The sequence below is a fragment of the Nyctereutes procyonoides genome, unplaced genomic scaffold (assembly GCF_905146905.1).
Source record: "Nyctereutes procyonoides isolate TBG_1078 unplaced genomic scaffold, NYPRO_anot_genome, whole genome shotgun sequence".
In the NCBI taxonomy this organism is placed as follows: Eukaryota; Metazoa; Chordata; class Mammalia; order Carnivora; family Canidae; genus Nyctereutes; species Nyctereutes procyonoides.
In genome coordinates, this window is record NW_026575125.1 from 66,835,880 (window position 1) to 66,850,936 (window position 15,057).

General features: G+C 38.5%; 1 protein-coding gene across 1 annotated transcript in view; it reads left to right on the top strand.

The window, feature by feature from the left end:
- PCDH11X (protocadherin 11 X-linked) overlaps positions 1 to 15,057 on the top strand; it is a 210,073-nt gene that overhangs the window by 42,835 nt on the left and 152,181 nt on the right. Inside the window, exon 2 of the mRNA XM_055337301.1 lies at positions 4,167 to 4,750. Within this exon, the coding sequence (XP_055193276.1) occupies positions 4,211 to 4,750 (540 nt within the window). The 5' untranslated portion in view covers positions 4,167 to 4,210. The remainder of the gene's footprint in view (positions 1 to 4,166; positions 4,751 to 15,057) is intronic.

Below are 15,057 nucleotides of genomic sequence, written 5' to 3' on the forward strand. Positions count from 1 at the left end.
GACAGCAAATGGATGGGTCCTGCTTTTTTATCCAGTCTGAATCCCTGCGCCTTTTGGTGGGGTCATTAAGCCCGTTCACGTTCAGAGTTACTATTGACAGATATGTGTTTAGTGTCATCATGATATCTATTCAGTCCTTGTTTTTGTGGATTGTTCCACTGGACTTCTTAAAGGGGAATTTTAAGAGTCCCCCTTAAAATTTCTTGCAGAGCTGGTTTGGAGGTCACCTATTCTTTCAGTTCCTGCCTGTCTTGGAAGCTCTTTTTCTCTCCTTCTATTCTGAATGAGAGCCTTGCTGGATAAAGTGTTCTTGGTTGCATGTTTTTCTTATTTAGGACCCTGAATATATCCTGCCAGCCCTTTCTGGCCTGCCACGTCTCTGTGGAGAGGTCTGCTGTTACCCTAATATTCCTCCCCATAAAAGTCTGGGATTTCTTGTCTCTTGCTGCTTTAAGTATTTTCTCTTTATCTTTGGAATTTGCAAGCTTCACTATTAGACGTCGAGGTGTTGAATGGTTTTTATTGATTTTAGGGGGGATCTCTCTATTTCCTGGATCTGAATGTCTGTTTCCCTTGCCAGATTAGGAAAGTTTTCAGCTAGGATTTGTTCAAATATATATTCTGGACCTCTGTCCCTTTCGACGCCCTCAGGAACCCCAATTAAACATAGGGTTTTCTTCCTGAGGCTGTCATGTATTTCCCTTAATCTATCTTCATGGTCTTTTAATTGTTTGTCTCTTTTTTCCTCAGTTTCCCTCTTTGCCATCAACTTGTCTTCTATGTCACTCACTCGTTCTTCCACCTCGTTAACCCTTGTCGTTAGGACTTCTAGTTTGGATTGCATCTCATTCAATTGATTTTTAATTTCTGCCTGACTGGATCTAAATTCTGGCAGTCATGAAGTCTCTTGAGTCCTTTATGCTTTTTTCTAGAGCCACCAGTAGCTTTATAATAGTGCTTCTGAATTGGCTTTCTGACATTGAAATGTAATCCAAATTTTGTAACTGTATGGGAGAGAGGACTGTTTCTGATTCTTTCTTTTGAGGTGAGGTTTTCCTTCTAGTCATTTTGCTCAGTGCAGAGTGTCCAAAAATAAGTTGTATTGGGAAAAGGAGCAAAAGAGAGGCGAGAAAGAAGGAAAGAAAAGAGAAAAAGAAAAAAAGGTAAAAGGAAGAAAAGAGAAAAAAAGAAAAGAAAAAGAAAGAAAGGATAAAAAAGGTGAGGAAGCAAACAGAAATCAAAAGGAAAAAAACACGGGGGAGTATCTTCTGATTCTGCATACTTTAAGTCCCTTGACTTCCCCTGGAATTTGTCTGTCTAGCTGGTCTTCTGGGGGAGGGGCATGTTGTGGTGATTTTCAGGTGTTAGCACTTTGGGAAGCTGCTCTGCCCCCTGCCTGGTGCAGGGCTCAGTGGGGGTTGTTTACCCTGTGAGGCCCCAGGAGGAACAAACACAGTGGCGGGGCCAGCTCTGGAGCCCTGGATTCAACTCCCGCAGTAACCACGGAGCTCTCTGTTTGCAGGGGCCTGGATGCTCCGGGGCGGGGCCGCTGATCTTCTCAGCTCGGGGCAGGAGCGTCCTTGCTCTCCTGGGCCCTCCCGGCCTCTGCCTGTCCCGGGGCGGGAGGTCGGATCCTGGGCTGTGTGCTCCCGTGCCTGTGCTGTTGGATTCCCGCTCCCGGCCGGGAAGTCCCCTCTCTGCAGAGCCTCCACCCGAGCCCCTCCGAGCTGCTCCCAGGTCCAGCCGTGCGCGCGCTGCAGCCCTTTAGGGAGCTCGGCGCACTCTTCCTGGGGCGCAGGTGCTCTGTTAGTGTCCCAGGGAGCCTGAGGGCATCCCTGCCCTCCTGGGGTCCTGCTCTAACTCCCCGTGAGTGCCTTTCAGCCCGGGGATTTTGGTGCAGCTCCTGCTTCTCCTGGACGGTGCTTTCCTGTCCTGGGGACACTCGCCCCGGCCTTAGCCTGGCTCCTCGCGGGGCCCCTCCCCCTTGGATGCCTTTTGTTTCTTTATTTCGTTTTCCCCGTCTTCCTACCTTGATAGAAGCGTGAACTCTTCTCACTGTAGCATTCCAGCTGTTCTCTCTTTAAATCTCAGGCCGAATTCGTAGATTTTCAGGATGATTTGAAGGTTATCTAGGTAATTTGGTGGGGACAGGTGACTTGGGGACCCTACTCTTCTGCCATCTTGCTCCTCCTCTCTATATTTTTACTTCTATGATAATTCTTTAAAGTGAGAGTTTTCAAGCTTACCTGGTTCATTTCTTGGTTCTATTCATGACAGAAACTATTTCAATTATTGTTACAAATAAAGTTATTCTATCACTATTGCAAATAGAAAAGTTTTTTCCTCACTTTTGTGTCTTCTGATCTGTCTGTATGCATATTTTTAAAGATTTTATTTATTTATTCATGAGAGAGACAGAGAGAGAGGCACAATATATAATTGAATATTGCTCAGCTCCCAAAAAGAATGCAAGTTTGCATTTGCAACAACATGGATGGAACTAGAGTGTATAGAGTAAGTGAAATAAGTCAGCCAGAGAAAGACAAATACCATATTATTTCATTCATATGTGGAAGTTAAGAAGCAAAACAGATTTTATATATATATATATATATATATATATATATATATACCACATCTTCTTTATCCATTCATTAGTCAATGGACATTTGGGCTCTTTCCATAATTTGGCTATTGTTGATAATGCAGTTATAAACTTCAGGGTGCATGTGCTCCTTCAAATCACTATTTTTGTACCCTTTATTTTTTTAAAGATTGTATTTATTTATTCATGAGAGACACAAAGAGAGACATATAGGCAAAGGGAAAAGCAGATTTCCTGTGGTGAGCCTGATGCAAGACTCAATCCCAGGACCTCAGGATCACAACCTGAGCCAAAGGTAGATGCTCAACCACTGAGCCACCCAGGAGTCCCTGTACCCATTAGATAAATACCTGGTACTGCAATTTCTGGGTGATAGGATCTTTATATTTTTAACATTTTGAGAAACCACCATACTGTTCTCCAGAGTGGCTATACTAGTTTGCATTTCCAGCAATAGTGCAAAAGGGTTTCCTTTTCTCTGCATCCTTGTGAACATCTATTGTTTCCTGAATTGCAAATTCTAGCCATTCTGACTGGTGTGAAGTGGTATTTCATTCTGATTTTGATTTGTATTTCCCTGATGAGTGATGTTGAGCACCTTTTCATGTGTCTGTTAGCCATCTGGATATCTTCTTTGGGAAAGTATCTATTCTTGTCTTCTGTCCATTTCTTAACTGGAGTATTTGTTTTTTGGGTGTCAGTTTGTAGATGTGAAAGCCAATTTTAATATGATCTACTTTCAATCTATAAACACAAATTGTCAAAGTTGGAATGTCTTCTACTTCTGCTTTCCCACTGAAAGTTTGGGTGTTAGCTACCAAATCATGAATATATAGATCTAAACTGGTTATCTAATTTCTTACTATCTCCTGAAAACTGTTTTTTTTTCCCAGAATGTGTCAATATGCAGTTGTTTATGTTGATCTGAAAGTTCCTCCCTGTAATTTTTACCTATCCTTATTCCTCTCACCCAAAGAAAGGAAACTTTAACTTCCTTTTTACATGGTAGTCCTCATGTTTAGGCATGTGTCATATCAACCCCTGCCTTTCTCAAGGGACTTTTCTTCTTTAATCCAAACTTCCCAAATCCCTCATATGTCATGATTCTTTGTCTCATTTGAGGTACGGAACTGAACACATGAAACATTGTATAAAACATTTATTACCAACAGAAGGATTACATTTGAAAGCTGTATTGTAATAATGAATAATAATTATATTTTTGTGATCAGTAACAAATACATCTTACCTTTCCTTAAGTATTGAATTAAGTATTTTTAATTATTTTTAAAACTTTATCTATACTGGTATATCTTTTATATATTTTATCAATGGTGACCAGTTGTATAAATACTGTAGATACATTATATAATTCAACTTTTATCTTAATGAAAAAAATGCATAATATTTTTGAGTCAATTGTACTATTATTTTAATTTAATGATTTTACAACAAAGCCTTTAGTTAACATACCTTTGATGATTGGCTTTAATAATTTCTTCTTCTTCTTCTTCCTCTTCTCTTTCTCTCCTTCCCCCCTTCCCCCGTTTCTCTTTGACAGTTTTCTGTGGGTTGATACGGAGAATCATCACAATTGTGCCTGGTATGGACTTGTTGTCTGGAACATATATATTTGCAGTTCTTCTAGCATGTGTCGTGTTTCAGTCTGGCGCCCAGGAGAAAAACTACACAGTCCGAGAAGAAATGCCAGAAAATGTTCTTATAGGCGACTTGATGAAAGACCTCAACTTGTCACTGATCCCAGACAAGTCCTTAACATCTTCCATGCAGTTTAAGCTAGTGTATAAGACAGGAGATGTGCCACTGATTCGAATTGAAGAAAGTACTGGTGAGATCTTCACTGCTGGATCTCGCATTGATTGTGAGAAATTATGTGCTGGTATCTTGGTGGAAACCCGTTGCTTTTATGAAGTGGAGGTTGCCGTTTTGCCAGATGAAATATTTAGACTTATTAAGGTACGTTTTCTGATAGAAGACATAAATGATAATGCACCATTATTTCCAGCAACAGTTATCAACATATCAATTCCGGAGAACTCAGCTATAAACTCTCGATATGCTCTCCCAGCAGCCATTGATCCTGATACAGGAATAAATGGAGTTCAAAACTACAAACTAATTAAGGTGCGTTTTAAAATCACTTTAAGATAAGTCCTTTTTAAAAGGCAAAGATATAAAAGCATCTTTGTGTACTCAAATTTTGAGTAAGCCATTACCCCAATTTTGAAAAGTTTAGACATCGTGAAGGAAAGTAATCATTGCAATTCTTGTAATTGCAGGGAGTTTATGATTTTTTATTTTATGTATATTTATTTCCAAGCAGCTGCTTATGTTTCCCTTAACAATCTATTATAGGGGTCAGATAAGGAGCTCAGCCCTGCCACTTACAAACAATAACCTACCCAATACCTTACTTTTAATTTGTCTAGTCATGACTCTGCCACAGAGTGGACCTAAACAAGTAAAATGTAAAGATTAAGAATGAATATACATATCTATCAGTTTACTCAGTGATCATTTTAGATAGGAAGTTTTCTCTCGCCATTTGAAAAGATGTCAAATAAATTTATTTGAGGGGTGAATAGAGCATTTTTATTATTAATATTTCTACATATATAGAGAATAATATTTTTCATGGTGGTTTCAAGTCAAGGGAAGATCTTTAAGCATCTCTTGAGTCATCAGAATGAGGTTAAATTTTAGCCAATGTGCTGCTAATGTTAAATATTTTCATTTTTTTCTAATTCTTTGAAAACACAGAACACTCATTTGTTATAAAGGGTGAGTTCTTCACCCAAAAAGTTTCAATTTATCTGAAGAGCCTCTTCTGGCCTGACTTGGGTCTTAGGGTAGGGGAGGTAGAAGGAAAAATAGGTGGAATAATTGTATTTGAAATATGTGCAGAGGGATCTTGTTCATCAAGCAAATGGGTAATTCTTTTTAATAACCTATATAGTATATAGGGTAGTAGGAAACTCAGATTTGTATATGTGAAATAGTTCAATCAATGTACTTGAATGAGCCTGATAAGTGTGTAAAAGAACAAATGTGCAAACAATATAGATGGGTTAAGGAATTTTTAAATTTTTGTAAACATTTTCTGACTATTCACTACCAGATTATGATGAACATAATGGCAATGTTACAAAATATTCTAAGAACACATAAGTATTTTGATGTTTATCATCTGAAGGTTTTGGCTGGACGATGTATAATATTGGAAAACTGCTCACCTGATGCTGATATATTGTAAAGATATATTTGTTTATAAATACATTCAGGGATAGAAGACTATAGATCTCTTGAAAGAATTCAGGTGAAATGCACACTAGTATTTGAGTATAAGAAGTAAAAACAGAAATAGAAAGGATAGAAGATTTAGAAATTAGCATTTTTAGGTAAGACCTCTGCTATGGTATTTCCTTATATGATGAAATGAGAAAATATACAGGAGTCAGAAAGATATGGATTATAATTTTGTGCTTACCACTGACTAGATATGTCACCTGCAGCTTAATTTTTCTGACCTTTAGTTTCTTCAACCATAATATGAGGATGATGATGTATATGTCATATAGGCAGAATTGGGAGAATAAGCACACAGTAGAAAGTAGATAGACATGCAGATAATTTTTGGAGATACTCTAAAACATTTGACTGTTATAGAAATGTGAGATTTATCACTTTAAATTGTAAGTTGTATAGCAGAGTAGATACTATCTCTAAAACAACACTGTCCAATGGAACTTTCTGCAGTGACATAAATCCTATAATCTGTGATAGCCAATATGGTAGCTATTGGCAATATGTGGCTATTGAGTACTTAGGATGGGGTTAATGGTACCAAGGAATTGAATTTTTAAATTCTATTTAGTCTTAATTTTAGTAGCCACAAGTGGTTAATGGCTACCATATTACAGAGTCAAAATGAAGTAAGGTCATTTGGAAAATAAAAAATAACAGATAAAATAAAAATGTGACCTTATCAAATTTAAATCAGGTATTAGTAATAGGGTCTCTCCACCAACCATCAAGACAAATGTGTTGTTTTGCAGTGCAATGCTTTATTATTTAAAGAAATTGTTTCCAAGAATATTTTTTTCATATCTCCCTCAGGATAGCATAACAAATTTATGATATATTTCTGATTTGTCTTGAAAACTGCTTAAGAAATTTAAATAAAACAAACCTATTGGCATTATTTTAGCTTTGTTAAAATCTGTTTTCATTTGAATTTATTTGAAATATTATCAGTAAATAATAAAAATACAGGCTCACTAGAGGTTATTAGATGAGTCTTAGAATAAACATACTCTAAAATTTCATTCCGCTGTAGAATGTGTGATAAGGCAAAAGTGAACTACATGATGTACTTAGAATATTGAGGCATTTGTATGTTTCCATGGACAAATAACACTCTTAATTGCTTGTTAAAAATAATGAGCATGACAACAAAAAATAATGAGCATGGAACATAAAATATAGCTCCAGGGCTATGACATGGATGACATTAACTCAATATACTTTGACTTACAAAAAGGTCTCGTCATGAAAGTGGCATTTATGCTGAAAGGATAGGGAGACTAAATAAAAAGAAAAAAAAAGAAACATGTTATGATTTATCCATAAACTTTAGTGTGTTATAATTTGAAAGTTAAGTAAACCAACCTAAAAAATAAACTCTGTCCTGCAGAATAGGATGAAAATTTAATTAATATTAATTTTTCCTATTTCAGTTGAATAGACTAGACTAGCAAAATCACAGATTACCCCAAATAGGGATATATAAAATATGTATGTAACGTTCAGATAGCAAAGGGAGAGAGAGAAGGGAAAGATATAGGGAAAATTTTTAGGGAAAAGTAGGTCAATTTACACATGAAGGCAATATAGAATTGCTACTGATAATTCTATATTAATTGATTGAAAATAAAGGCATTGGTGGAAAAGACTTATTAAATGTATCAAAAATGTATATAAGTAACATAGAACTTAGAATATTTATTTTCAAAAATTAATATATAAATATTTAATCTTGATTTTTAAATTTTGAATATTACATATGCTTTGGTATAAACAAGGAAAGCATTATTATTCCACCTTTTGAATTCTTTGAAAATGCATTTCAGAGTAATAATGTATTTTGCTTATGATTATATGACAAGTTAGTGATAAAGCTGCAGACCAGAATAAGGTCTTCTCTTAGATTTAATTGAAAGACAGATTGGTAACCTTGAAGAGGGGGATCACAACAAGTTCATGATCTAAGAAGAAAGAAGAAGAAAAAAGAGAAAAGGAAAAAAAAGGAGAAAGTGAGAAATGAAAGAATGTAGTGATTACCAAATGATTCTGCTTAGTACAAAGAAAATTATGTTAAAATAAACTTCAAGTACCCAATCTGATTCAGGACAAGGATAAAAACCTCAAAGACCTACTTCTTCCTATGGCTGGGACTCAGGGTAAATTCATTTGTGTAATGATACTACATATGTCTTCATTTTCTGCTTCAGGATTTCATCTTCCCTCATATATATCAATAATATTTATATACTAGTCCAGTGACATGTGTTGATTGGTTCCCTTGAGGCAGGCATAACAGTGTTTCAAAGGTTGTCAATTTGTGCTGACAGAGCATAATGATCAAATTTTTCTCAGATTAGTGATCCTACTTGAAGCCTTCACCTGTATTGCCCATTCCATAAAGCATCATTATCTTTTCAACGACCATAAAAGAAAATTTAATCTTGGGCAGTCTTTTCACATAATCAAGACTTGGGCACTTATTTCTATTTTATTTAAAACCAGTTATAAAAATTTGGCCTTTATGTTTAAAGCTAAATGAGAACTAAATATCTTTCCTATTTAAAAAAATATTTTTATTTATTTATTCATGAGAGACACAGAAAGACAGGCAGAGACACAGGCAGAGGGAGAAGCAGGCTCCATGTAAGGAGCCTGATGTGGGACTTAAACCCAGGACTCAAGGATCATACCCTGGGCCATAGGCAGGTCCTCAACTGCTGAGCCACTCAGGCGTCCCAATATCTTTCCTCTTGATCAAGAGTTCAGAATTATGTAACTAAGATTAGAGTTAGCTTTGTCTTGAAGTCTGGGACTAGAAAATCCAAATTGGGGGGGCAAGATGACATAAGAGTAAGGTCTCCAATTCACATGTCCCCACAAATTACCTAGATAACTTTCAAATCAACCTGAAAACTGACAAATTCGACTTGAGATTTAAAGAGAGAACAGCTGGAATGCTACAGTGAGAAGAGCTCGCGCTTCTATCAAGGTAGGAAGATGGGGAAAAAAAGAAATAAAGAAACAAAAGGCATCCAAGGGGGAGGGGCCACGCAAAGAGCCAGGCTAAGGACGCGTGGCAAGTGTCCCCAGGACAGGAAAGCCCCGTCCTAGAGAAGCAGGAGATTCAACAATCTTCCCCTATGGAGAAGCACTCGCAGGCAGTTGGAGCAGGATCCCAGGAGGGGCGGGGATGCCTTCAGGCCTGGGACACTAACACAGGACCTGCCTCCCAGGGAGAGTGGGCCACACCCCGCGGCCAGGCTCCCTAAAGGGCTGCAGCGGGGGCACGGCTAGACCCGGGAGCAGATCGGAGGTGGCTCCAGCAGAGGCTCCAAGTGGAGGCTCTGTGGTGAGGGAGCTTCCCAACAGGGAGTGGGATTCCAATAGCGCAGGCCCAGGAGCACAGGACGCCGGGGACACAGCCTAAGATCTGGCGCTCCCCTGGGGCAGGCAGAAGCCAGGAGGGACAGCAAGGACGCTCCTGCTGCTGGGCGGCCCCAAGCTGTGTAGATGAGTGCCCCCTCCCCCGGGGCATCCAGTCCCCTGCAGACTGAGAGATCCAGTAGTTACTGCAGGAGCTGACTCCAGGGCTGGAGAGCTGGCCTCCACTGTTGTTGTTCCTCCTGGGGCCTCACAGGATAAACAACCCCCAATGAACTTCACAGTTGCTTCAGAGGATGAACAGGTTACACAACTTTCACTGAGCCATGCACCAGGCAGAGGGCGAGGAGCTCCCCCAAGTGCTCACACCTGAGAATCAGCACAGCAGTCCCTTCCTTGAGAAGACCAGCTAGACTGACAGGGGAAAAACAAATTATTGACCAAGCAGCACTGGAAGGTTCCACAGGAAGTCAAGGGATTTACAGTATACAGAATCAGAGGATACTCCCCCTTGTTTTCTGTTTTCTGTTTGCTTCTGCCCTTTTTTTCTTTTCTTCTCTTGTCTTTTTTTTCTTCTATTCTTTTTTTTCCCTTTTCTTTTTCTTTTCTTCTTTCTCTTCTATTTTCTCCTTTTCCCAATACAACTTGTTTTTGGGCACTCTGCACTGAGCAAAATGACTATAAGGAAAAACTCACCTCAAAAGAAAGAATGAGAAACCGTCCTCTCACCCACATAGTTAAAAAATTTGGATTACAATTCAATATCAGAAAGCCAATTGAAAAGCACTATTATAAAGCTACTGGTGGCACTAGAAAAAAACATAAAGAACTCAAGGGATTTCATGACTGCAGAATTTAGAACTAATCAGGCAGAAATTAAAAATCAATTAAATGAGATGCAATCCAAATTAGAGGTCCTAAGGACGAGGTTTAATGAGGTAGAAGAACACGAGTCAGTGACATAGAAGACAAGTTGATGGCAAAGAGGGAAACTGAGGAAAAAAGAAAAACAATTAAAAGATCATGAGGATAGATTAACGGAATTAAATGACAGCCTGAGGAAGAAAAACCTACGTTTAATTGGGGTTCCCGAGGGTGCCGAAAGGGCCAGAGGGCCAGAATATGTATTTGAACAAATAATAGCTGAAAACTTTCCCAATCTGGGAAGGGAAACAGGCATTCAGATCCAGGAAATAGAGAGACCCTCCCCCTAAAATCCATAAAAACCGTTCAACACCTCGACATTTAATAGTGAAGCTTGCAAATTCCAAAGATAAAGACAAGATCCTTAAAGCAGCAAGAGACAGGAAATCTCTAACATTTATAGGGAGAAATATTAGATTAACAGAAGACCTCTCCACAGAGACCTGGCAGGCCAGAAAGGGCTGGCAGGATATATTCAGGGTCCTAAATGAGAAGAACATGCAGCCAAAATCCTTTATCCAGCAAGGCTCTCATTCAGAATAGAAGGAGAGATAAAGAGCTTCCAAGATAGGCAGGAACTGAAAGAATATGTGACCACGAAGCCACCTCTGCAAGAAATTTTAAGGGGGACTCTGTAAAAGAAAGAGGAAGTCCAATGGAATAATCCACAAAAACAGGGACTGAATAGATATCAGGATGACACTAAACTCATATCTTTCAATAGTGACACTGAATGTGAACGGGCTTAATGACCCCATCAAAAGGTGCAGGGTTTCAGACTGGATAAAAAGCAAGACCCATCTATTTGCTGTCTACTAGAGACTCATTTTAGACAGAAGGACAACTACAGCCTGAAAATAAAAGGTTGGAGAACCATTTACCATGCAAATGGTCCTCAAAAGAAAGCAGGGGTAGCCATCCTCATATCAGATAAACTAAAATTTACCCCGAAGACTGTAGTGAGAGATGAAGAGAGACACTATCTCATACTTAAAGGATCTATCCAACAAATGGAAGTAACAATCCTCAATATATATGCGCTGAATGCGGGAGCTCCCAAATATTTAAATCAATTAATAACCAAAATGAAGAAATACTTAGATAATAATACACTTATACTTGGTGACTTCAATGTAGCTCTTTCTACCCTCGATAGGTCTTCTAAGCACAACATCTCCAAAGAAGCGAGAGCTTTAAATGATACACTGGACCAGTTAGATTTCACAGATATCTACAGAACTTTACATCCAAACTCAACTGAATACACATTCTTCTCAAGTGCACATGGAACTTTCTCCAGAATAGACCACATACTGGGTCACAAATCAGGTCTGAACCAATACCAAATGATTGGGATCGTCCCCTGCATATTCTCAGACCACAATGCCTTGAAATTAGAACTAAGTCACAACAAGAAGTTGGGAAGGACCTCAAACACGTGGAGGTTAAGGACCATCCTGCTAAAAGATGAAAGAGTCAATCAGGAAATTAAGGAAGAATTAAAAAGCTTCATGGAAACTAATGAGAATGAAGATACAAGCAATCAAAATCTTTGGGACACAGCAAAAGCAGTCCTAAGGGGGAAATACATCGCAATACAAGCATCCATTCAAAAACTGGAAAGAACTCAAATACAAAAGCTTACCTTACACATAAAGGAGCTAGAGAAAAAACAGTAGACAGATTGTACACCCAGCAGAAGAAGAGACTTAATAAAGATTCGAGCAGAACTCAATGAAATCGAGACCAGAAGAACCGTGCAACAGGTCAACAGAACCAGGAGTTGGTTCTTTGAACGAATTAATAAGATAGATAAACCATTAGCCAACCTTATTAAAAAAAAGAGAGAGAAGACTCCAATTAATAAAATCATGAATGAGAAAGGAGAGCTCACTACCAACACCAGGGATATACAAACGAATTTAAAAACATATTATGAACAGTTATACTCCAATAAATTAAGCAATCTAGGAGAAATGGACGCATCCTTGGAATGCCACAAACTACCAAAACTGGAACAGGAAGAAATAGAAAACCTGAATAGGCCAATAACGAGGGAGGAAATTGAAGCAGTCATCAAAAACCTCCCAAGACACAAGAGTCCAGGTCCAGATGGCTTCCCAGGGGAATTCTATCAAACGTTTAAAGAAGAAACCATACCTATTCTCCTAAAGCTCTTTGGAAAGATAGAAAGAGATGGAGTACTTCCAAATTCATTCTATGAGGCCAGCATCACCTTAATTCCAAAACCAGACAAAGACCCCACCAAAATGGAGAATTAAAAACTGATATCCTTGATGAACATAGATGCAAAAATTCTGAAGAAGATACTAGCCAATAGGATCCAATAGTATATTAAGAAAGTTATTCTCCATGACCAAGTAGGATTTATCCATGGAACACAAGGCTGGTTCAACACTCGTAAAACAATCAATGTGATTCATCATATCAGCAAGAGAAAAACCAAGAACCATATGATCCTCTCATTAGATGCAGAGAAAGCATTTGACAAAATACAGCATCCATTCCTGATCAAAACTCTTCAGAGTGTAGGCATAGAGGGAACATTCCTCAAGATCTTAAAAGCCATCTACGAAAAGCCCACAGCAAATATCATTCTCAATGGGGAAACACGGAGAACCTTTCCCCTAAGATCAGGAACAAGACAGGGATGTCCACTCTCACCACTGCTATTCAACATAGTATTGGAAGTCCTAGCCTCAGCAATCAGACAACAAAAAGACATTAAAGGTATTTAAATTGGCAAAGAAGAAGTCAAACTCTCCCTCTTCGCCGATGACATGCTACAGTACGAAGAAAACCCAAAAGCCTCCACCCCAAGATTGCTAGAACTCATACAGCAATTTGGTAGCGTGGCAGGATACAAAATCAATGCCCAGAAATCAATGGCATTTCTATACACTAACAATGAGACTGAAGAAAGAGAAATTAAGGAGTCAATCCCATTTACAATTGCACCCAAAAGCATAAGATACCTAGGAATAAACCTAACCAAAGAGGTAAAGGATCTATACCCTAAAAACTATAGAACACTTCTGAAAGAAATTGAGGAAGACACAAAGATGGAAAAATATTCCATGTTCATGGGATGGAAGAATTAATATTGTGAAAATGTCAATGTTACCCAGGGCAATTTACACGTTTAATGCAATCCCTATCAAAATACCATGAACTTTCTTCAGAGACTTAGAACAAATTATTTTAAGATTTGTGTGGAATCAGAAAAGAACCCGAATATCCAGGGGAATTTTAAAAATGAAAACCATATCTGGGGGCATCACAATGCCAGATTTCAGGTTGTACTATAAAGCTGTGGTCATCAAGACAGTGTGGTCCTGGCACAAAAACAGACACATAGATCAATGGAACAGAATAGAGAACCCAGAAGTGAACCCTCAACTTTATGGTCAACTAATATTCGATAAAGGAGGAAAGACTATCCACTGGAAGAAAGACAGTCTCTTCAATAAATGGTGTTGGAAAATTGGATATCCACATGCAGAAGAATGAAACTAGAGCACTCTCTTGCACCATACACAAAGATAAACTCAAAATGGATGAAAGATCTAAATGTGAGGCAAGATTCCATCAAAATCCTAGAGGAGAACACAGGCAACACCCTTTTTGAACTCGGCCACAGTAAATTCTTGCAAGATACATCCACGAAAGCAAAAGAAACAAAAGCAAAAATGAACTATTGGGACTTCATCAAGATAAGAAGCTTTTGCACAGCAAAGGATACAGTCAACAAAACTCAAAGACAACCTACAGAATGGGAGAAGATATTTGCAAATAACATATCAGATAAAGGGCTAGTTTCCAAAATCTATAAAGAACTTATTCAACTCAACAGCAAAGAAACAAACAATCCAATCATGAAATGGGCAAAAGACATGAAGAGAAATCTCACAGAGGAAGACATAGACATGGCCAACAAGCACATGAGAAAATGCTCTGCAACACTTGCCATCAGGGAAATACAAATCAAAACCACAATGAGATACCACCTCACACCAGTGAGAATGGGGAACCTTAACAAGGTAGGAAACAACAAATGTTGGAGAGGATGCGGAGAAAAGGGAACCCTCTTACACTGTTGGTGGGAATGTGAACTGGTGCAGCCACTCTAGAAAACTGTGTGGAGGTTCCTCAAAGAGTTAAAAATGATGTGCCCTATGACACAGCATTTGCACTGCTGGGGATTACCCCAAAGATTCAGATGCAATGAAATCCCGAGACACCTGCACCCCGATGTTTATAGCAGCAATGTCCACAATAGCCAAACTGTGGAAGGAGCCTTGGTGTCCATCGAAAGATGAATGGATAAAGAAGATGTGGTTTATGAATACAATGGAATATTACTCAGCCATTAGAAACGACAAATACCCACCATTTGCTTCAACGTGGATGGAACTGGGGCATATTATGCTGAGTGAAGTAAGTCAATCAGAGAAGGACAAACATTATATGTTCTCATTCATTCGGGGAATATAAATAATAGTGAAAAGGAATAGAAGGGAAGGGACAAGAAATGTGTGGGAAATATCAGAAAGGGACACAGAACATAGAGACTCCTAACTCTGGGAAACGAACTAGGGGTGGTGGAAGGGGAGGAGGGCGGTGGTGGGGGAGAATGAGTGACGGTCACTGACGGGGGCACTTGAGGGGATGAGCACTGGGTGTTATTCTGTATGTTGGTAAATTTAACACCAATAAAAAATAAATTTATTATAAAGAAAAATAATAAATCAATAAATAAATGAACAATCTCCAGTTTCTAATATACTAGTATGTGTGATTCT